Below are 24,864 nucleotides of genomic sequence, written 5' to 3' on the forward strand. Positions count from 1 at the left end.
GACCTACATCACCAAGGAGGAGAAGTCACTGCCAGAACACAAGCCAATGAAAGACAGGCTAACTCTATTGTTATGTAGTAATGCAAGTGGGGACTTAAAATTTAAACCTTTGCTTGTGTAACATTCTGAGAACTCGAGGGTTTTTAAGAAAAATAATGTCCTGAAAAGTAAACGAAATGTCATGTAGAGGGCTAATAGTAAAGCATGGGTAACCAGGCAATTTTTTTGTGGAGTGAGTCCATAAAATGTTTGCCCCAAGTATAAAGAATTACCTCACGGAAAAACAGTTGCTCACCCACCAGGCTTAGAGGACGGGTTGGTGGAAGAGTACAGTTTCATTACGGTGAAGCTCTTGCCACCTAACACGACTCCTCTTATTCAGCCCATGGACCAGCAGGTCATATCGAACTTTAAGAAACTCTACATCAAAGCACTTTTTCAAAGGTGGTTTGATGTGACCTCTGACACAGAGTTAACCCTCAGAGAGTTCTGGAAAAATCACTTTAATATTCTCCATTGCTTGAGGATCATAGACAAAGCCTGGAGGGAAGTGTCTTTGAGAACCATTAACTCAGCCTGGAAGAAATTGTGGCCAGAATCAGTAGCAGATAGAGACTTTGAAGGCTTTGAGGCTGAGCCTGTTGTCGAGGATATTGTCGAGGCAAGTGTATGGGCTTGAATGTGAGTGGTGATGATGTGGAGGAGTTGGTGGAAGACCACAACACTGAGCTCACCATGGAAGAACTCCAAGACCTTCAGAAGGAGCACCAACAGAAGACAACTGAGGAAGTGTCTTCAGATGAGGAGGAGGGAAGGGAGGATGTTCCTAGTTCACTAATCAAGGAAATGTGTGGAAAATGGGGAGAGTTACAAAGTTTTGTGGAAAAATTTGACCCTGACAAAGCTGTAGCAAACCGCAGCATAAACCTTTTCAATGACAATGTTATGTCTTACTTCAGAAACATTTTAAAATGCAGACAGAAACAAACCTCATCAGACAAGTTTTTAGCGAGAAATAGATCCAGTGAGTCTCAAGCAGGTTGTAGCTGTGCAAAGAGACAGAAAAGAGAAAGAACCCCAGAAGGAGAGTTACCTGAGGTTTTTATGGAAGGTGACTCCCCTTCCAAACAATAATAACCCTCCTACTCTCCACGTTCCTCACCACCTTTCACTTACGCCATCAGCTCTCCTCAGCACAGATAAAATGTAGTTAAATTTTCATTTATTGTTTTTTATTGTGTTTATAGTTCTTGTGGTTGACTTTATGCATGTAAGTATTCTTATACAGGTATAAGTAAGCAATATTTTTACTTAAAATGCTTCATAATGCGTAACTTTTGGAGGTCTGTAACAAATTAATTTAATTTACAGTATTTCTTATGGGAAAAATTGATTCGGTTTTCGATCAAATCGGTTTTTAAACAGCCTTCTGGAACGGATTAAGTTCGAAAACCGAGGTGCCACTGTACTTCCTTCATAGTATAAAGATAATTGAGAAAACTCATTAAATTTGTTTTAATGCAATATCCTATTTAATATATATATATATATATATACTTTAAAGTATAAAAACATTTAATATTCTGGTTTTTCGACTCCACAAAAGCTCCCCAGTGGTACAGCGTTATGTCTGCGGACTTACAACACTAGAATCCGGGTTTTGGTACTCGTAGAGGTCAGAGCACAGAAAGCCAATTGTGTTTCTTTGTGTTTAATAAGAAAACAGACAAACTGGCAAATACTATGCAAAAAGTACATTAAGAATTTTATGTATAATCAAACGTTTATGAAGAAATGAGGACGTTAAATTGCAGACAACAGCAGTCACATTTTAATTTTCACGAATATGAATATTAAAATAATAAATAATTGGTTCCTTGTATATAATTTAGCCTTCAGCCTGTAATAAACATTAGAAATAAAACATTATCCTTTTGAAAATCTTTGGGTTACCACCTTTGTGCTATCAAAATTATCTGTGAAAATTATCTTTAATTGTTAGCATTTTTCTTCCATAGAATTTGAATAATTATAGTTAGTGTCAAGAAGAAAACCAAATTAAAACTTTTTGCTTGATTATTTTTGTCATGACCCGGCATGGCCAGGTGGGTTAAGGTGTGCGACTCGTAATCTGAGGGGTGCGGGTTCGAATCCCAGTCGCACCAAACATGTTCGCCCTTTCAACCGTGGGAGCGTTATAATGTAACGGTTAATCCCACTATTCGTTGGTAACAGAGTAGCCCAAGAGTTGGCGGTGGGTGGTGATGACTAGCTGCCTTCCCTCTAGTCTTACACTGCTAAATTAGGGACGGCTAGCACAGATAGCCCTCGAGTAGCTTTGTGCGATATTCAAAAACAAACAAATATTTTTGTCGTTCCTTTTAATGTTACTTACTATTTCAAGTAAAATGTAAAACAAAGGTTATCTAAGTAAAAATAGTGTTGGAATGTTCACCATGGTAAACTTTTGAAATAAAACCGTATATTCAGGAACAAAATATTTATAAAAAGCTTTATCTTGAATTATTATGAACTTTAAAGAAAGAATTATCACAGCCTTTTTTTTCTCTACCGTAATCCCTGTTATAATGAGTATTAACAAAGTTATTACTTCTATTAATCCACTTTAAAACTATTACTTAAACTGCTCGAATATTTTAAATACTTATTAGTATTCTTAACTTGAGCGTGGCTCAGACGCTTGCGTGCTTGGATTATAAGTTTAAAGGTTGGTGGTTCACGTATTGTTTCCGCAAGAATGTGTGATAAAAGTATTTCTTTATTAGATTTTTAAGGCAGAGTATTCATGATGAAACTTAGATGAATGGACGACAACTAACTGCCTATTGTACAAACACTAGAGTAGAGGCCGATATTTCAGAAGTCTTCCGCCTTTCGTTACAAGAATGTTCATCAAACTGTTCTATTCAGCCAGATAAAAATACCCAAGATGTTAATGACTGGGGATGTGCTGTTAAATAGCTTCTTTCCGTCTGATTTATGCTCAGAATTATGGATGATTATGAACTATATCCAGTTATAATTTCACAGGAATTTTCAAACGAAAAAGAGTGAGAAGTTTGATATTTTTCTTTGTTGATAATCTAAATTCACCAAGACTCTTACTTAGAGTTTTGGGATTATATACAACTTTAGTAACTGGTACACAGGAAGAATGAACGTAGCATGATACCCTTAGGTTTGAAAAGTTTGAATATGATTTTCATTCTATTAAATATTCCTTTAAATAAAATGTGTGTCAACTATCTTAATATCTAATTTTATACATCAGCTACCACTTTCACTTTGCTAATATTCTTCAGAAATTATTCACTAATGTTTGTTGTTATATTTAAAGTATATCTTAAGTATTAATGTTCTAGAAGTTATGGTGCTTTCAGAGCATAAATGAATAGTACACATAAAAACAATACTTAAAAAATAAAACTATATATTTTTTCAGATGACATGACCAATATGACGAATCTTTCCAGTACCTCAGGATGCCCAGGAAAGTGTGTGTATCCTATTGCATCACTGTTATGCAATAAGTTGCTTGACAGCGGATGTGAAGACAAATTTCTCCGTTGTTGTGTTTCCAAGACGTTTCATTTGGGAACTGTCGTAGAAACGTCGGCTCCTTTATTAACAGGCAATGGAGGAGTGACGGACATTGCTCCTGTTGTAGCTGATGTCGTTACAGATGTTGCAGGTGACATTAATTCCTATAGTATTACAGTAAAACCGTCGTTAACGGAAGAACAAGTTGGTAATAATCAACAAGACTGGATGGAAGTGAAAATTAGTTGTCGTGGTCTCTGTATTGAAACGGACTTTCTACGTTTTTGTGAAAAAGTCGTTGAGAATGGTGATTGTAATTATGGTAAAACATGTTGTGCAACTGATAACGACGAAGAACAATCTACACCCCTAACAACAGGAGAAATAACTTCGTCCCTAGAAGCACCATGTCCTGGAACTTGTGTAGCACCACTTTTCATTTCTCTGTGTGATGAAGTAAACCAAGATTTCTATTGCTCATCAGGAAGCCATTGCTGCATCAACGAAATCCCTTCTACTACAAAAGCTCCCTCTATTGGTACATGCCCGGGAACTTGTATTCCTACCTTTCTTAGTGGTGTATGCAATAAGCCAGCAGTACTGTTGGTTAAGACAACGGATTGCGCTAGTGGTACAATTTGCTGTTTCACCCCTAACCAGAATTACGAACCACAAAATGTTTCTGGATCTCAAACAACATTACCTTCTGATGGCTCCAACTATCATTGGCCAATGGCTACCACTCACTCTGCGGGACAAGGTACATTACCATCGCATCCGTGTCCAGGACCTTGTTTATCAATGTTCTTAAGATTCACTTGCTTTGGAAAGAGTGCCATCTATCCTGGTTTCACCTGTCTGAGGGGAGGACAGGTATGCTGTGCAACCCTGGAGGACATCAGTCGCTTCGAGGAAATTCTTCAGGCAAATAATGAAAAGGAAAACGATAGTGATAAAAATGGTAACTATTCGTTTCCTGGTCGTAAGTAAAAAAAGGTTTGGTTAGGCAGTTAGAAGTGGAACTACAATATTCATTACTTAATAATACCTCTTAACATTATTTTTAAATTACAAGCCACAAAACGCAAAATCCCTGTACATATTTGTTTGTTTTTTCATATGACAACCTCTCGGATGTACATGGCGTAAAAGGAACAATCAAATGGTATTTGTGTGTTATTTTCAAATGAATGTATCCGGTGTAAAAGGGACAATCAAGCGATATTTGTATTGTTTTTTTTTTTTCAGATGTGAATTGCTCAGATGTATGCAGTGTAAAAGGAACAATCAAGCAATATTTGTGTTGGTTTTTTTTCAGATGAAAATCGCCCGGATGTATGTGGTGTAAAAGGAACAATCAAGCGTGAAGGACGGGTAGTTGGAGGTAATGATTCTGATCCAGGAGAATGGTGTTGGCAGGTAAGAATCAATGAAATGACAACAATGATGTATAATGGCAGACAAACTGAAGCGCATATTTTTCCTACAAACCAAACGGAATGTATCATTTACCCTAGAAAGTTTAACCGTTTATACTTGGTATTAAGGAAAATAATAAATTATGAGAAATTATTTGTCATTTGAAGAGCATTCACATAAATATATATATATATATATACGTTAAAAAAATCTTTAGAAGTAAGTAAGAAAATGGTGAGGTAAGTATTAATTACAAGGAGTATACTATTAATTCGCAATTAGTTTATTGGTGAAGTAATGCCAGTTAGCGAGTTCAGTGTTAATGCGATATTTGCTGTTAAAGAACTGCAAGGAAGGTAAGTTATAACAACAACACGTACTGGTAGTAATGGAAATTCAATAAGTACCTCATAAAGAAAGAACATAATAGAAGCCAATTCATCTATCATGTTATGACTTGTAACAAACTATAAATTTTGAATTCACAAGTGGCTGGAGAGAAAATTATTTCATATCAGAATGTCTTGTACAAGAAAATAAAAAGAACTGGTTATACAGCTAGGGTAATTGTGCATTTCAATTTTTCCTCAACGACTTCATCAAACGTATTTTTTATTTATATTTATATGTCGAAAATAGTTCATTTTATGTCATTTTAAAGAGTTTGAAGTATCCGCTTGCTTTCCTTTGAATGTTTCAAATAATGTTTATTATCGTTTTATATCATATTAGACTTCCAGCAACAGTATTTCTAGGAGAGACGCGCCTTCATAAAACATCTAATTATTTATTTATAGTCTTATAGTAACTTCTGTTTTGTTTCTGTTTGTGGATGTATAAGAAAAATTGCCAAGTTATGGGCTCATAACAGACGTGCTACACATGAATGATAATTTGGTCAATTGAGAATCACAGCCAGTTAGCTAAAGTAAACATTGTTCAACCAGTTACTTTATCAGATGAACCGTTGACGTCAAGGGTTCGCCGATAGTAAAGGCCACTTTAAATATAAGATCTAAATTCTTATCTGAGGCATAACCACTGAAATACGGGCTATAAGTCCGCACACGATGTGATTACCGAAGGGCTAATTGGTGCTTTTGAAATCAAATATTTAGTCACAAATTTTCCTTCGATATTTTGTCTGAATGTATTTTTGGAACACTCCTTATCTTAGATATTATTTCAACTATTGGAAAAGAAGAATTATTTGTTTGCAGTTCATTTTTTTTGTTTTATGTCATATTTTCAGGGCAAAGACAACAGATGTTTAAATATATTCATCAACAGGTGAAAATAGCACAGTGTAATTCTGGAAAAACGATCTACTGAGTTTTTTCCAACTTACGTTTAAGTGTACAATGTGTTTAGCAATTAAAGGTAAATTAAATTTTATTTCTTCTACAGGTAGCTCTGATTAATGCCCAAAATCAATACCTGTGTGGTGGCGCTCTCATCGGCTCACAATGGGTATTAACAGCAGCACATTGCATAACAAAGTGAGTTTAAGATTTTTTATTTCTTTTACTATTACAGGTAATTAATTATGAATCAGCAGCTTCAGAATTTTTAATAAAAAATTAGACTCAACATCTGGAAGTTACTGCTGCAATAAAACTATAGGTGGCTGAACATGCTAGAATTTGGAGGCATCTTATTCGCTGTGTTAATCGTAGCTATCGAATTCGAAAGTAAAACAATCGGTTTTCGTGATAATTACTCACAAATCTATATTCCACTTTTAAAGGTTCAAATCACTACTTAATCAAAATTGGTAAAAAACTTCCCTCAGTCCTTCCTATCTGGAGCTCCACTGCGTATGTATAAAACTTTGTTGTTCTGTTTTCATTGTCCTGCGTGAATTAGGACAAACTGGCTATGAAACATGCTTTTATTGTACTCTAGCTTTATTTTCTTGATGAATTTCCAAAATATAATATTTTACTGGTTGAACTCTATTGTATAAACGGTTAATCATATAAATTTCTATACGTGAATTTTTATTTTAAAGATTTATGATTCATATGATGGGTCTATAGGGTATCTAACTCGTTTCTTTGTAACCAAAAGCAATTATTAACCTAAATTGGCCAAAATTATCCAAGAAATTACTGCATTTCCAAGTATATTTAACATGAACTACCAAAAAAACTCAATGTAAACCATTTGAATATCAACGTATTAAACGTTTCAGTACTTAACTAATATAAACGTAATATGAAAGATGCAATTTTTAGTCACTACGCTGCCTTCTTGTGTATTTTAGTAATTGTTTTGGAGTAAGTAGGAAAAAAGTATTGTTGTAAAACAGTAATTATTTATTTTTGTCGCTGTTGAAGAAAAAAATACAATGGTGTAAAATGAACTACAATTAGGATTCAAGACTGAAAACATAATATATTTATCAATAACAATATTTAGAAATAATTTCAACATAGTTAATAAATAGGTGATTAGGACTTAACACCAATATTAATAAATGGATTATAATGAAACCAGAAAATAAGAAGTAAAAAAAAAAAAACGAATTGCAATAAATACAGTAAGTATAATATTCAAACAATACTTCTCAATAGTCAACATTGTGTGAGAAACAGTAATAACTATACCCTCCAACAACTCTTTCGTGACACTCTGTCTTTCAGCAAAGTTCTAGAAGGGAATTTATTCACTTAGTAGGTCACAAGAGTACAAACTTATGCGATCATAAATTTACATACTCTTCTGCTACATTAATAGTATCTGAACGTCACTGCTAGGTAAGCTGATGTCAGTCACATCCTTTACACACAAATGATTACGTCGAGATGAATTAATATTTTAATGAACTAAAATTCATAGATAAACTAAACGATAGTAGAAATTCATAAATGAACGATAAACACAATCATAATAATGAAACAACAATAATAATTTACTATATCATAACAATAGTCATGAACATCGTTCTGTTGACATTAGTATGTCTGCGGATTTACAACGCTAGAATCTGGATTTCGATACCCGCAGTGGGCAGAGCACAGATAGCTTACTGTGTAGCTTTGTGCTTAACTACAAACAAACTATTGACAATTTATGTATTTTCGTACTAAAATAGTATGAAAATACAAGACGATCGGTAAAATCTCTGTATGATCAAAATGCGTAATAAAGGAAGTGTTGGTGTCGGTGCTTTATTCTTAAGTAAAAAAAAAAATTAAAGGTAGAATAAGTGTTAAGATTACACATATTAATAACAAAATAGAGTGAAGCTATCAAATTATCTATTACAGCTGTTGAAATTGTATGTCTCAGAAATTCCTTTTTATTTTTATACTAAGAGTAAAGCTGCACTGTATACTATTTGCGCTGTGCTTACCGAGGTCCCAGAATTTTAGCGTTATAAGCACTCAACTCATCGGTGAGCCTTAAAGAAGAAGATGGGAAATCAGTTTCTTATTTGGGCATGCGTACAAAGAAAGTAAACGATTGTTATAGTTCTATCAGTACAAAAAATTATTAAATATTTTAGGTATCTTATATGCGTCACAAACAATGAAGCATATCTAGACACATTTCTTTAGTTTCAGTTTTTTTAATAAGCATGTAATTTATTCCCTAATTATTCAGAGAAATAAAGACCCCTCAGTAAAACAGTTACGTTTGGCAAGTTATGGCTCACCGTCTTATTTGGGTAAGGCTAGAACTTCTTAACTTTTTCAACTATTTTTCTTTAGTTTGGTTCGAAGTGGAGATTCATTGTATGTTAGAGCTGGAGACGTGAATCTGGCTAGCCAGTACGGCAGCCCCGGAGCTCAGACACAGCGGGTGTCCACTAATTACATCCATCACAACCACAACAGTCAAACTTTAGATAACGACATCGCCCTTTTAAAGCTTGAGAAGCCCGTGGTACTGGATAACGGCGTGTGCCTCGTGTGTTTACCTAGACGGGATGACGTAGGGAGTCCGGGTACCAAGTGCACCGTTACTGGCTATGGTTTCAACGGTGAAGGTTCGTATTGTCTCATCTTCAAAAATTCAGAATTTCCAATAACTACAAATATATTTTTAAAGATGAATATTAATATTGAACCTATATATTGTTAGTCTAAGAGTGATGCAAAGGAATTAAAAAAACAACAACATAATCCTGGAATATGGAGAAATAAAACGAAAGTTTTTCCACTGGTGTTGAAGTATACTAAGAGATCGGCGGCCTGGCATGGCCAAGCGCGTAAGGCGTGCGACTCGTAATCCGAGGACCGCGGGTTCGAATCCCGGTCGCACCAATCATGCTCGCCATTTCAGCCGTGGGGGTGTATAATGTGACGGTCAATCCCACTATTCGTTGGTAAGGAGTAGCCCAAGAGTTGGCGGTGGGTGGTGATGACTAGCTGCGTTCCCTCTAGTCTTACACTGCTAAATTAGGGACGGCTAGCACAGATAGCCCTCGAGTAGCTTTGTGCGAAATTTCAAAACAAACAAACAAACTAAGAGATCGAAAGATAGCTGTAGTATCATTTGTGTATAAATCATTGAATTTTGTACAATTGTCCATTTATTAAGCGGACTTAATAAGTAGTGCTGATTCATACTTTGTTCGTGGGAAATATGTTATATTATGAAATTATTATTTGTTTTATATGAACAAGTGGGCCCGGTGTGACCAGGTGGTTAGGGGCGCACGAGTCGAAATCTTTAGGTCGTAGGTTCGAATCCCCGTCATACCGAGCATACTCTTCCTTTCAACCGTGGGGGAGTTGTAAGTCACAGTCAATCTCACTATTTGTTAGTGAAAAGAGTTATACAAGAGTTGGTGGTGAGTGGTGATGACTAGCTGTTTTATCTCTAGCCTTACGCTGCTGTTATCAATAATACTAACTTTTGTTCGCAAACATAAACTACGAGGAAAGAAAGCCTGCTCGCGTATTGCAAACTGTTCTTGTTATAATAATAAACGTTCGAATTTTGTTGCGAAGTTATGTAAAAGTTAGGGCTTTATTGAATTCCAAATGGTGATCCTTGGAGGATGTGGAAATAAAGTGGTCGTTTTAAGAATATATTCTATTTTTTGTCGTTGTTATTGTTAAAGAAACAATTGTTGGAGTAAAATAGAAGAGTTTAATTTGACAGTTGAAACTTTGAAACAGTTGTCATGTTTACCTTCATACTTTACAAATTATTTTTATGTAACTCCTACTGTGATATATATTTTTTCTTAATATTCCTCTGAAGTGGTTCACGTTAATTTGCATTAAAGTCTGCAGTAACTCGTTATAAACTATGTTCTGAAGGAAAACAGCTTTAGCCTTTGCTCCGAGCTTCTCAAACCAGTCAGAAGAAATGCATACTTAATGTTCGATAAGAACCAGATTTAGTTCATTTATGTCATGTCATTTGTTGTGAAGCAAGATTCCAGTCGATCAAAGTTGACAAACAACTACTAATCTATTTAATATTCACTTTCAGTTTACCATCTTTACCCCCACCCCAAATTATAGTTCATTTTCTTCCACTAGATGACGCAAAACATTATAAATGTCTAAATAAAAAATAAAACGGTTATCGCAACTTTTCTTCAGAGGTTAACATTATGTTGGTATCAAAAACAACCAGAATTATTTTTGTAAGCAATTCTTTCCACCACATCTTACGTTTTCCGCATACAAAGACCAGATGTTAGCGTGCCAAGACTGTAAATCTGAGGATTCATGGTCCGCCCCCCGATGCTGTGCTTGGAAGCATGCATGGAGCCAAAAATAACGCATATTTCCCACTATTAGATCACTTAATGGTAGTTAAAAAACTGGCAGATGGCGCTGTTTATTAGTTATCTTCCATCTACTCTAGAATATCAACATTAAAAAGGCTATGAACAGATAGTCTTTCCATAACTTTGTGTAAAATTTCGAAACAAAGAAACAAGCCTATATAGTGTAGTTGAACTTCTGTAAGATTTCAAGTGTTTTAAATTATCTTTCAACTTTACATAAGAACAAAATATTTGGAACAAAAGCTGCTCGTACCGCTATTCTTCGTCAGTGCTACAGTTGGAAATTTATTTCTTGTGAAACAGTTATCATACAAAGCAAAGAAAAACTGTAAATATTATTCATGAAAACAATTATAAATTACAGTTTTCGATATCCATCCAACTTATACTCAGTTCATCAACACCGATAAAAACAATTACAGCGTTTTTATATTTGTATGAACTGAACGTTTTGAAGGAATAAACTTATCATAAAAAGAATATTTTCTATAGCCGAATACTAGAGAGAAATATGATTGATTTTGTTTATTTGGAATTAAGGACAAAGCTACACAATAAGCTATCCATGCTCTGTCCACCATGAGTATCGAAACTCGGCTTTTAGCGGTGTAAGTCTGCAGACATACCGCTGTAGAAGTCGAGAAATAGGAAATGGTAATATAAAAACTCATGCATGGCTAAAACAACTAGGATTAAGAATTAAGTTGGTTTCAATTTTAGTATTCTGTTTGATATTCTAAACGGTATCTTATGCGATATACGCGCTAATTGGAAAGGTCAGAAACCCTAACGGTTAAGGCAAGTAATCGGTTATCAAAACCCTCATTGACTATTGTACAGACTTGCTCTTAACAACAAACTTGAATATTTATTTATTTTAAATAATTGTACTTTTAATTTGCTATTATTATATCTAAAATGAATTTTTCATCAATTTATAAGTTTGTATTCACTCAAACTCAATTGAAATTATAAAGAAAGAACATCGCGATTTAGTCCTATATCAATCAAGATTATATGACCAATTAGTATTTGTTTCAGTTTATAAAGCAAGTACCGACATAATAGTGTCATTTTTTGTTTTTTAATTTGCTCAATTCGGAAAATTTATTATTTTACCAAGAATCCACAAGAGGGCAGGACAGGCAGTTAGAAAAATTCCTTTTTGAATTTGTGAATTGGCACATTAAAATGAATTGACGACTTTGTCACAGTTGTTGTTTTAACAGATATACTTCAACAGATATACTTAATTTTCTTAATTTCTGTTTATAAAAGCAGTATAAATGTTTTATCTCAAAAATATAAGCAAATAAAAAATTTCATCGGTAACTACCTGTGATGTGACACAAAGAGAACTTTCAGCCGAACAAAATTTCGGCTGGAGAGTGTCATTATGTGTAAAACAAAATTTAAACAGCTCGGTTTGTATCATAAAATATGTTTTAAATCGAAGGATAATAAAGTACTAAAGGTGCATTTTATTAAAAATGATATTTCTTTTAAAAAACTCTATTAGTTCATTAATAATAAAAAATGTAAATGTACAAATATAAATATTAATTTATCTGGATATTAACAGTTGTTGTTGCGTAAATCAACATGGATATAATTAGGACAGAGGTATGTAGTATGAACGAGACTATCGTTTAACAAACGTTAGAGGTATGTAGTATGAACGAGACTATCGTTTAACAAACGTTAGAGGTATGTAGTGTGTACGAGACTATCGTTTAACAAACGTTAGAGGTATGTAGTGTGAACGTTAGAGGTATGTAGTGTGAACGAGACTATCGTTTAACAAACGTTAGAGGTATGTAGTATGAACGAGACTATCGTTTAACAAACGTTAGAGGTATGTAGTATGAACGAGACTATCGTTTAACAAACGTTAGAGGTATGTAGTATGAACGAGACTATCGTTTAACAAACGTTAGAGGTATGTAGTATGAACGAGACTATCGTTTAACAAACGTTAGAGGTATGTAGTATGAACGAGACTATTGTTTAACAAACGTTAGAGGTATGTAGTATGAACGAGACTATCGTTTAACAAACGTTAGAGGTATGTAGTGTGTACGAGAGACTATCGTTTAACAAACGTTAGAGGTATGTAGTATGAACGAGACTATCGTTTAACAAACGTTAGAGGTATGTAGTGTGTACGAGACTATCGTTTAACAAACGTTAGAGGTATATAGTGTGTACGAGACTATCGTATAACGAGCGTCTTTGTCTCAGAATTTTGATTTCGGCAACTTTGTACATAAGAAATATTTACAACTAATATGAATTGAATTAGAAGGTGAAATAAATTTTTTGTACTACTGTATATTGGGAATGAATCTAGATAGCTTGAATTATTTTTGAGTTTATAGTTCCACTAGAGGAAAAAATATATAATGTGCATTTCTTAATCTATTCAGGTAAGGACTGAAATAATCATTGTATATTGTAGAAACTTAGAGTTGACAGGGATGTGTTGCATTAAATTACGCAAAAAAAACAGAAACTAATTGAAGTTGTTTGAATGTTATAGCTGTTTTTTTATCGATTTAAGAATATTATGCTTGATTTTAATGTAACAAATTTCATTATTATCTTAATTTTTTGTTGTAATGCCTGATGATATATTTTGCTTTATGTGTTTTAAATAACTGCTTTGGATAAATGTAGAAACCTCTTCTACAAGTGATGTTTCACAGCATTGAAACGTTCTTGTAAATATATGCTGACGTGCCTTCAGTTATTTACATTGTTTGGGGTAATACAATACATATTAATTGTTGTTTCTCTCTAATTCCATTTTCATGTTAACGCATATTCAATTAACTACAGTTACTATGGTGTTAAAAAAGTAAATTATTTGGTGTATATTCATTTATTTTACCGTACACAGTGTACTGATCAACATTGTCGACATTTATTATTATTTTGTCTCTGGCGATTATTTAAAAAACCTCAGGGTAAAAACGCTGTTGAGTTTATTTTTTTAAATAAATAATAATAAAAAACACCTATATTGAAACTTCTATTGTAATATTTTATTTACCTACCTCTATCATCGCCGGTATGGTAAAAAAAAAATAAAAAATTAACCGCTGCACATATGACAAGCACGTGCATTAAACCGTTGGAACTTTTGTCCATCGTGCTTTAAAGATTAATTTGTGTTACTTCCCATAATGCTGTTTATTGGATTAATGACAATCCAACATTTTAATTTTAACAATAGTAACTACCGTTGTCTTACTCTATCCACTTAGTAAACACAATACTGACAGTTGAAGTAAAAATGTATTCTCAAGACGGCTGGTATGGTATTAACATTATTTTAATTAAAGTTCTAATACCCATACCAGCCGTCTCGCGAATACAATACTGACAATTCATTCAGCTTATAAATTAAGTTAAGCTAGTTAGTAAAACTGACCAATAAGACACTATGCTTTATGAAAACAATGCCACGTTGTTCGGGGAATATAAACGGTTTGTTTTTCCATAAACATTGGAGAAATGACGAGTTTAATTACTATAAGCATGGAACTACCTCGTGTAGGCCTGTACAACTGATTGGAATCGACAGGCAAGGAGTTACACAATGAGGCAAATGAATCATGTTAGAACAATAACAATCTTTATTATTTTATTTCAAATTCAAGTTAACACTAGCTTGTAATTTATTCAAGAGGATTTCTTCTCGAAGAAAATATGCGTTAATTATTAATAAAAGAAGTATGAATAATTAAACAAATACACAAACTTATATAAATACATAAGTTACAACATGCAGTATATTTGATACCACTAAATGACAATTGTATCATAACGTTTTTTAGTTAACTCTAAAAATAATTGAGAAAATTATGAATTTAATACACAGTTCTTGAAATATAACTTAAAATTTTCAAATAGTACATTTTTCCTACATTATTAGGTATTGTATTCCAAATTATTAACCTTTGTATAAATTAATGAGTATCGACCTGTTAGTTTTAAAAAGTGGTATGTGTAGATCAGATAGCTGTTTTAAGCGTTTAATATGATTAATAAAATATCATAAAATCACATTTTTGTGTTTTATACAAAAGAACATTGTATTTAAAAAAAATTGAAGTATGAACACAGACTTGTTATACTGTTCAAAAAACAATTCAGTATTTTGATTTACACTTTCTTTAGCCATTGTTTGTTTTTTTAATTCAACGCAAAGCTACAAGAGGCTAGCTATCTCCTTTAGCCGTCGCTAATTTAGCAATGTAAGACTAGAGAGAAGATAGCCAGTCGTCACCACCCACCTCCAACTCTTGGGCTATTCTCTTACGGACGAATAGTAGAATTGACCGTTCCAATATAATGTCCCCACGGTTGAAACGGCAAGCATGTTTGGGGTGACAGGAACTCGAACCAACGACTCTCAGGTTAGGAGTTGAGTGTTCTAACCACCTGGCCATGGTGGGACAGCTATTATTTCAATCGCGCATTAAGTTTGACTGTTGCATTTTTTTATCCGAAACTCTATGACTATAAATTAAAAAAAGGATCAAAGTGAATAGTGATTTTTCTACACATGATTTACCTCACAAGTACACTAATTTATTCTTGTTGCTGGTTAAAAGGTTTATTTAAAAAACAAACAAACAGTGATTTATCTACGTTTCTGATGTTTATTCTGGTCAATTTTAGCGTTTACATTATTGTTTGTTTAAATGTTCAATACCACTAACTATGTAGTCACTGTTTAGCGTGAAACTTATTTTAAGAAGCCGTTTTGATTCATAATAAAGCAAAGAGTACACTGAGGTCCTGCTATAATGCGGTCCATGGAGTTCATATCGCGAAACTACATCATTACGTAGAACACAGATAAACTTATTAGAACGGTCTCATAAACAACTAAACCATGTGATCTGATGCAAACAAACAGTGGAAACAAAATGAAGGTGATTAATTCTAATAAATTAAAATATTACTATACACATTGAATCGAACTTTTAAATCCACAGTTCTTTTTCTCATATAGAGTATGCAAAAATATTTTGAGAGCGTACAATCGGCAAAAATCATAGTCCATTCGTTGAAAGAATGGACGCATGTTGAAGAAATCAATACTTTTTAACTGTTTACATTTACTTATCACTTTTGCCTTTGTTACCTGTAGGATGTTCCGAAACCGTGTCAAACTTGCGACTGTTGATCTTTCGTTGGCTTCTCAGAAATTCTTCGAGCTAATGGACTAATTTATAAGATGATGGCAGTGAATCGGTTTTGGCATCGTTGTCTTTACCATCTTCTTTAGTTTGATGGACGTTTTGAGGGTGTAGATCTGTTATTGTCCTATTAGCAGCTTTTTCGTCATCGATAATTAGCCAGTCGGCATTCGGTTAAGATAGGGAGATTTCATTGGCTAAATTCCTTAATCACGAGACTGTCATCTCATTGCGTGATTCTAAATCTAACTAAAAATTAAAGTGTTTTATTATCAAAAATTTATTATTAAAATAACAATGAAGGTGTAACCAATAATCCAACAGTCGAGAAACAAAGCAATTTTGTGAATATTATATATTACATTCATGTAAATTTGTGTTTTAATAACAACTTTGCTCTAAAATGAAAAAAAGCTCGACAACAAAGTTTAATTTTATTAAATTATCTGTTAAGTGGCGACAAGTATTACTTGATAAAAGTTTGGAAACACATTTCAAAATATTAATTGAAATTAAGCACAAAGCTATACAATGGGCTATCTATGTTCTGCCCACCAAGAGTATCGATACCCGGATTTTAGTGGGGTGAGTCCGCAGACATTTAGCTGTGCTACTGAAGGTGGGATCATTCCGAAAGAATAAATTGAAATAAAAAAATTTAGGACTCAACGTGGACTAGCGTTGTGTAAAGTTTCACGCTGTAGCGGAACCTCAGTATATATATTGTTCTCTTATTCATTTTGAATATCATGAACTGAATAGAACACCTAAGAACAAAGTTTTGGTTTTTGAAAAATTTTCAACTATAATGATATATAAATGAAATATATTGTAGCTGGGTCGATTGCTCTGAAAATTCGAGAGGCGGAAGTGCCCATTGTAGGCGATCAGGAATGTACAGTGAAGATTAACAGTGTAACTGAGAAACTATTCATCTTACCAGCTAGCAGCTTCTGCGCAGGAGGAGAAAAGGGAAACGACGCCTGCCAGGTTTGTCATAGTGATTAATCAGTTAGTAGGTGGTCACAAAATGTCATCCAGGACAGGTGTGACACCTCGGTTATACGACATAATTAAAAATGCAAAATTTCAGTTCCTTTTAGAGAAGCTTACAGGTGTTGTCAAGTCGCAACGAGTAAGAACATATTTTAAACATATGCCTCTATAATAACTGACAATCCGAACATCTCTTTTAGATATAACTTCATTCCTTTCTAACCCATATAAATGCAATTGTGTCAGCTGTGTATTTTATTCAAATAATCGTATTATCAATGAAGGCGTTAAACAGTTTATAATAACATGTGGTGTAATTTGGAACTTATTTATATACTAATGATTAGAGTGTCAAACAGAATATAGGTTTATTAGGAATTTTCTACTAAAATGACAATAGTTACGCTGCTACTATTATTTCACATTTACGGATAAAGCCAAGAAGATGTGAATCTAGACTGATTACCCGATGTTATTGGATAGAAAATTACTACCGATATTCAAATAAATTAATGACAATTACAGCTCTACTAAGAAAATGTTTCAAATTACAGTAGGTTACTTGATTACATAGTAAAGACAACAGAGCAATCAGGCATAATGACTGTTGAGATAAAAGTGCAGTTCACAAACAAAAGATTTTATTTAATTATCAGAAGATTTATGAGACTGGTAAGAAGTTTCCATTAGGTGAACGAGCCACTTCAAAAACAAATGCGAGAGAGAATAGGTTTAGTAAAGTAAGCACTCTTTGGACTCACAATTCATTTAGAATAATATATATATATTTTTTAAACTATGAAATAGTGGCGAGGAAGAAGCATTAGGTTCGTTCTAGTAGGGAGCTTTTATAGTTTTATTCTTTTGACATCTTGATCGAAAATATGTTTACGAAGAGAGCATCATAATAAGAGTTTTTTTAAGGTAAATATTAAAATATGGATTATTCACTGTTCATCAAAATAACTTATCTTGTTTAAAGGAATCCGTCAGTCTGTCCATATTTTTAAATCTGGATAAAAAGTTCTTAAATCATAACCTTTTAAAAAGAACCTGATGACACTATTTCCATTTTTCTGTTCTATTACGTGAGCAGTTGCATAGCTTAAAAAGTATAGTTGTTTGTTAACAATGGTACTGCATAGGGTTTGATAAGTTCAAGAAACATAGGTACTTGTTGACAGTGATACAGAGTAGGGTTCACTGAGCTTGTTGACTATGATACTGTGTAGGCCTTAATAAGCTTAAAAAGTATAGTTTTTGTTAACAATGATACTGCATAGGGCTTAATTGTTTAATAAAAGTAGATGTCTTGGTATTAAGGAAGAAAAGAACAATTCTTTGTTGTAACGATAAGTTCATGAAAATTCAATTTATTTTCACATTTAACTGTATCAGAGTGTTTGTTGTGTGTTCAAGACATGTTGACATCTGTTCTAGAATGAGCGGAACTCCCAGAAAACGTACACATAAATTGCGTCTTTTCTTACGTGTTAGCCACAGACTGCTCATAATAAATAAGTTTTTGTTGTTTTTATTTTCTAGAATTCAGCATTTTATTATAAGTTGCAGTGAAAATGGCATATTTTGATCTTATCACTTACTAACTAGCTCTGTTTGTATGTTTGTTTGTTTGAAATTAAGCCCAAAGTTACACAATGAGCTATCTGTGCTCTGCCCACCACAGGCATCGAAATCCGGTTTCTAGCGGTGTTAGTTCGAAGACGTTCCGCTATGCCACCGTGAGGAACCTAGCTCCAACCCATTAAAACTAAATAATCACTTAGGAAAATTATAAAAGAAAATAATTAGAAACATTGATAATTCGCTCCTATCCAACAGATCATATAGAAATAAGATTTAGATGGGATGACTTACCTAAGTACATATTAGTTGTCACTTCGTGTGTCAGCGGTAAATTTTCGGAATTACAATGTTAAAACCCGGAGATAGATTTTCTTTGGTGGCCAGAGCACGAGTAGCTTTGAGCTAAGAGCAACCAGCAAAATAATCAAATAGAAATTAATCTGAAAGAGTAATACTTCGAACTTCGTTTTAACAACTTTCTCATCTAGTTACGAAACAAGTAAATGTTGTTGTAATATCTGACATGTTGAATACCGTAGATAATACTGGAACACCACAAATATCTCTGAATTATCAGGCAGTACATTAAATGAAAAACAAAGAGTGTAAACGTTATTTTGATTATTACTGAAACAGTATACACACTGCAAGAAGTATATCTAAGTGAATAAAGATTATGTGTAATTTTATGTTACAGTAAATGCTTTTCACTGTGTTTAGTTACAGTTGCTAAGTTGAAAAAGTTACAAAAATGTTGCAAGTTAATTGGCAGTCAAGACTAACACGTATTTGACGTTTGGTTAGGGTGACGGTGGAGGACCTTTGGTTTGTAAGATGGACGGCTACTATGAACTGACCGGCCTTGTGTCCTGGGGATTCGGCTGTGGTCGTGAAGACGTTCCAGGGGTTTACGTAAAAGTTTCTTCTTTCATAGGGTGGATCAATCAGATTATTAGTGTAAATAACTTGTAAGGTACTTAAAACGTAAAAAAACACGTTTCCTAAGTTTAACCTATCGTCGCGTATTCTACTTGGTTATATATATATAAAAAAAACGTCAAACATTTAAGGCGCTGATTTATCATACTAATTAACGAAAAATGAAGTGATTAGCTATACCTCCTAAAATGAACACATTTAATATAAGAAAAGAAAATGCAACCTGCATAATCTATAATTGAATTTTTTGTATAAAAAAGAAAAAAATATCAAAGGTAAACACAAACTTCTAAATATTAATTCTTTGTTAATCTGTAACCACAAAAGAAAATCGTAAAAAATACGACCAGTTTAAAACATTAAACTTCCATTGAGTTACTCTGTAACTAAATATTACCGAAACTTTGTTTGGAAGATTCGAGTTAGTTTTATTATTATTTATGCACAGGTAATTTGTTGTGCGTTGAGAGATTCGTTTATTAATAAGATGGGTAATTTTCTGCCTTCCTAGCTAGTGTGAAATAAATAATTTAATTGAATGTAATGTGTGCTTTCGCAATATGTGCCATGTTTGGAAAGCAGTGCTTCGTAATCCAGTTAAGACCTAGCAACTGAAAACAAAACACGAGGACTCAAACACCCCCATAAAAGTAAAACAGCTTTCCGTTGTATTATTTTACTTATATTACACCCTGTAAGTATGGTAAATTTCTGTGGACACAAACTGCATGGTTGTTAATTAACTAAGTTGCAAAATGGACATGTGTTACAAAATATTGATCAGACAAAGTTGAATATTTAAATCTGTTCATAAGATATATAATAAATTAAGGTAGAAAATAGGCGTAACAGTATCTTATCCACAGACATTTTTTTTATCACTGACTACCTGAATATGTAGTTATGTTTTTTGATGTCCGCAATTATAAGATTAAAAATAACTAAATGAAATGACTCAAATTACGGAAACTGATCATTAGTCAAAAATAATGACAGATTTGACCATTAGAGTATTTCATATGTACTTCACAAAATAAATAAAAAATAAAGATCTTAAATACGATGCGAAGTAAAAATTAAATTATTTCATAATTATAAGTTTAGATTCAAAAAATAAACTTAATATATAGCATTAAAAGAAGACTTTATTTCAGTTTCGTATTTTTCAAGACTGGTTTATGTACGTATCAGTTTTATTTATGACTGATGTAAAATACAGCAACAAGCAACAAGTTACAGGTTATGTATGATAGTCTTAATCCATGGTATTCAGGAATACGTATTGCTTTAAAACGAACGTTTTTATTTAAGGATTGGCAGTTATCGCTTATCCGGTAAATTTTTAGTATATATACATGTATTGTATTTCGCACATTGTCTTTTAAAGCGATTTTTTTGCCGTATAAATACCGGTGATTTATTCGTGTTGGTATTAAAGAAACATGTATGAGGTATATTCTGTATTTTTTGGGGTAATTTTAGTGTCTGTTAACTTTTTCCAGTATTTAAAATATTTGTCAAGGTAATTATGGTTTGCCAAGAAAAGGTTTATTCCAACTTGATTTAAAATTATACTGGTTTTATTGTTATCAATTGCTTGATGTTTTTAAACATATGAATACCATACTTCAGAGGGAATAGTGCCTTCTCCGTCATCCTCTAGATTTTGTGAAGAACAAAAATAAAGAGTATATAAATTGACCTTGTTGTTTTATTGCCTCTTGATAATAATAAACATACAAATTATATATTTGAAATAAAATATTTCACTTTTTTTTGTTAAATTTCACGCCATGTTACACGAGGGCCATCTACGCTAACCGTTCCTAATTTAGCAGTGAAAGATTAGAAGGAAGTAGTTAGTTATCATCATCCGCCGTCAAGCAGTAAACTACATTACAACTCTCCATTTGCTGAAAGGACGAGCATATTTATTATGACGGGGATTTGAACCCGTGGCCCTCAGATTGCGAGTCAAGAACCCTAACCGTTATAGGCAGAACTGATTATAATTTTAATTTTTGCAGATAATTATTTTCAGTTATTGACTTAGTACAAAATTTGGAATTTTCTAACATTTCTAAGGCTGCCAGAACTTCGTGAGGTATATTAGGATTACGGCCGAAAATATCGATCACTGAGAGGGTGTCAAGACGTTCTAATAATTTAAATTCTTGTTTTACTACATTGCATATTTCTTGTTAGATTATTACATTGAATTAGTTGAAGTAGATATTAAAATATTTCTTTGTTGAAATCTATGTAGATCATAGCTTGCTTTGGTCATAACTCACTGATAACTTAGAGCCGTGTAAAACAGAAGCAATAAAATGCTATCCCGTACGTTTCAACATTTTTCTATATTCACATTTTAAGATAGTTTTATTGCATTACCTTGATTCTTAGAGTTCTATTTTACGTCTGCTCTTCTTGTCTTATTTTCAATGCATGTGTTTGTTTTTCACTTATTACGAAAGTTCTAAAAATCTTGTGTTCACATGATTGACAAATTTGCAAACAAACAATCTAACCCTATTTTATACTTCATTTCAGAACGTTCTTAAAGCTTTCAGATATCTTAATCAATGACAATAACATTAAATGTCGAATGCAACTATCTATGCAGTATGGCTTTAATAAAACAAGCATACAGATATAGAACCACCAACATAAGTATATACTTCGAAAGTTTATATACTGATGCAGAATCTATTATTGCGCGAATTAAGTAAACGTTTACCTTTTAAGCCAACTTTCTAGATAAGAAAAAAAAAAAAAAGAGTATAAATAAGTGCTATATGTTATGTATTGTAACTTTTCCGGACTCTCCGATTTATGTTACGTATTATAATTTGAAATAACCTGAAAATTCAATTTTAATTTATAACTTAATTAAATCTCGGTATGTATCAAACTTAATATATTTGCTAACAAGACTCATACACATAATTTTCCTTCTTAAAACAAATATAATTTAGTATAAAAACAACAATACAATTTATAGTAAGGGTTATCACAAATAGTTATTACAAGTGATGTCTTATATTCAACCATTTTACAAACTATACTGAGTCTTTTATCTGGCCTAGAACTTAATATTTTATCCACTGTTCACGATGAGCGAATTAAAATTAATTCGATGTTGGTACATAGGTACACCTCACTTGACGGAAAGCCAGCTAGCTTCTTCACACGTGAGTTGGCCCGGCATGGCTAGGTGGTTAAGGCACTCGGCTCATAATCCGAGGGTCGCGGGTCCGAATCCCCTTCACACCAAAGATACTCGTCCTTTCAGCCGTGGGGTCGTTATAATATGACGGTCAATCCCACTGTTCGTTGGTAAAATAGTAACCTAAGAGTTGGCGGTGGGAGATGATGACTAGCTGCATTCCCTCTAGTCTTACATTGCTAAATTAGGGACGGCTAGCGCAGATAGCCCTCGTGTAGCTTTGCGCAAAATTCAAAACAAACCAAAACCACACATGAGTTTTTCCCGACGAAAATATCTAATGTCCTCGTAGAATTATGCATGCATATGTATAACGTTTGAAGCTAATTGGCTGAAGTTAATCGATTTGTAATATTTGAAATCTATAAACTTTCCTAGCCTTAGTTTACCGATTAATAGGTGTTCATTACAGTTATAGCTTCCGAGGTTTATAGTATACTAACTGAAGGAGATCCAGAGTATTATGAAAACTACATATTGCGCGCCGATGTAAAAACTTTATGCGATGTTCTCGAAAGTTCAGTTGGCAAGAATATTTTAGTTACTAACATAGTACGTTGTTGATTCTTATGTTCAAGGATCTTTTACAAATTTTGAGAATAGATGGGTATTTCGTTACATGCATTTCTATTTATATATACATATATATGTAACTGAAATAAACATCGATATTAAAATAAATACACATTAATAAATCCGTTACATATATAAGGTATACAGTCACTAAAAATAATTTATTCGAATATCTAGTATACGATCTCACTATAGTCTTAAACAAGTAACAAGTTCAGTATTTAGTTGAATATTATTTGTGTTTTTGGTATACAGAAACGAACCAATTACATTAAATCAGTCCAGTTGAACGAAATAATACGAATTTAATAATTCTCTTCAACAGTAACAATATTTGTGCCTTTCTTTAGGATACAAACAAAAGACGAATCGTATAAATTAGGCATATCTGAGAGTTCTTTAAAATCCTTTATATGAAAATCAATAGGACAAAAGACATCCAGCAAGGATAATAATAATAATAACGCATCAGGTAATATATAATATAATTTGTTCAATTACTGAGATTCTGTAAAATAAAAAAAATAATTTTATTTATTTCACGATATGTATGTATTGGTTTTTTGTTCTTTTGTGGTATTACAACCCTAGACTTCATAATTGTTAAAATGAATATTAACCCCGAATCAGTTTAGAACGAAAATAAAAACTATTCTGCTAATTATAATTATTATTTATATGTTGGGAGAGTGACCCCCTGGGAATACCGGGTGATGGTGACATTCCTTTTAAGGCTCGGCATGGACAGGTATTTAAGGCACTCGACTCGTAATATGAGAGTCACGGGTCCGAATCCCCTTTACACCAAACATGCTCGCCTTTTCAGCCGTGGGGTCGTTATAATGTTATGGTCAATTACTACTATTCGTTGGTAAAAGAGTAGCTCAAGAGTTGGCGGTGAGTGGTGATGATTAGCTGCCTTACCTCTAGTCTTACACTGCTAAGTTAGAGATGGCTAGAGCAGATAGCCCTCGTGTAGATTTGTGCGAAATTTAAAAAGAAACATACAATACTTAGATATACTTTTATTGTGTTCTTCTTACGGTTAGCGTGGCCCGGCATGCTTAGGGCGCTCGACTCGCAATCCGAGTGTTGCGAGTTCGAATCCCCGTCACACCAAACATGCTCGCTCTGTAAGCCATGGGTGCATTATAATCTGACCGTCAATTCTACTATTTGCTGCAAAAAAGATTAACTGCCTTCCCTACTAGTTTAGCGGAGGTAGCCCTCGTGTTGCTCGAAATTTAAACCAAACAGGGCTCGACATGGCCAGGTGGGTTAATGAGTTCGACTCGTAATTTGAGGGTCGCGGGTTTGGATCTCCGTCGCACCGAACATGCTCGCCCTTTCAGCCGTGGGGCGTTAAAATGTGACGGTCAATCCCACTATTCGTTGGTAAAAGAGAAGTCCAAGAGTTGGCGGGAGGTGGTGATGACTGGCTGCTTTCCCTCTAGTATTACACTGCAAAATTAGGGACGACTAGCGGAGATAGCCATCGAGTAGCTTTGCGCGAAATTCCAAAAAACAAACAAACAGACAAACTTACTGTGAGAATGTATTGAAAAGTGCCCCATCCTTCAATAGCAGCGAATAAA

At 33.5% G+C, this 24,864-nt stretch overlaps 1 protein-coding gene across 3 annotated transcripts in view; it reads left to right on the top strand.

Moving 5' to 3' along the window:
* The window catches only part of LOC143225664 (uncharacterized), a 49,095-nt gene extending 27,927 nt beyond the window's left edge, over window positions 1–21,168 (top strand). For 2 of the 3 annotated variants that reach the window (XM_076455483.1, XM_076455484.1), the window contains exons 2-7: window positions 3,464–4,522; window positions 4,880–4,980; window positions 6,388–6,479; window positions 8,697–8,974; window positions 16,781–16,935; window positions 19,333–21,168. In XM_076455483.1, the coding sequence (XP_076311598.1) occupies window positions 3,464–4,522; window positions 4,880–4,980; window positions 6,388–6,479; window positions 8,697–8,974; window positions 16,781–16,935; window positions 19,333–19,500 (1,853 nt within the window). In that variant the 3' untranslated portion in view covers window positions 19,501–21,168. The remainder of the gene's footprint in view (window positions 1–3,463; window positions 4,523–4,879; window positions 4,981–6,387; window positions 6,480–8,696; window positions 8,975–16,780; window positions 16,936–19,332) is intronic. The other variant, XM_076455485.1, reaches the window with a different exon arrangement.
* The last annotated feature ends 3,696 nt before the right edge of the window (window positions 21,169–24,864 follow it).

The sequence above is a fragment of the Tachypleus tridentatus genome, chromosome 9 (assembly GCF_004210375.1).
Source record: "Tachypleus tridentatus isolate NWPU-2018 chromosome 9, ASM421037v1, whole genome shotgun sequence".
In the NCBI taxonomy this organism is placed as follows: Eukaryota; Metazoa; Arthropoda; class Merostomata; order Xiphosura; family Limulidae; genus Tachypleus; species Tachypleus tridentatus.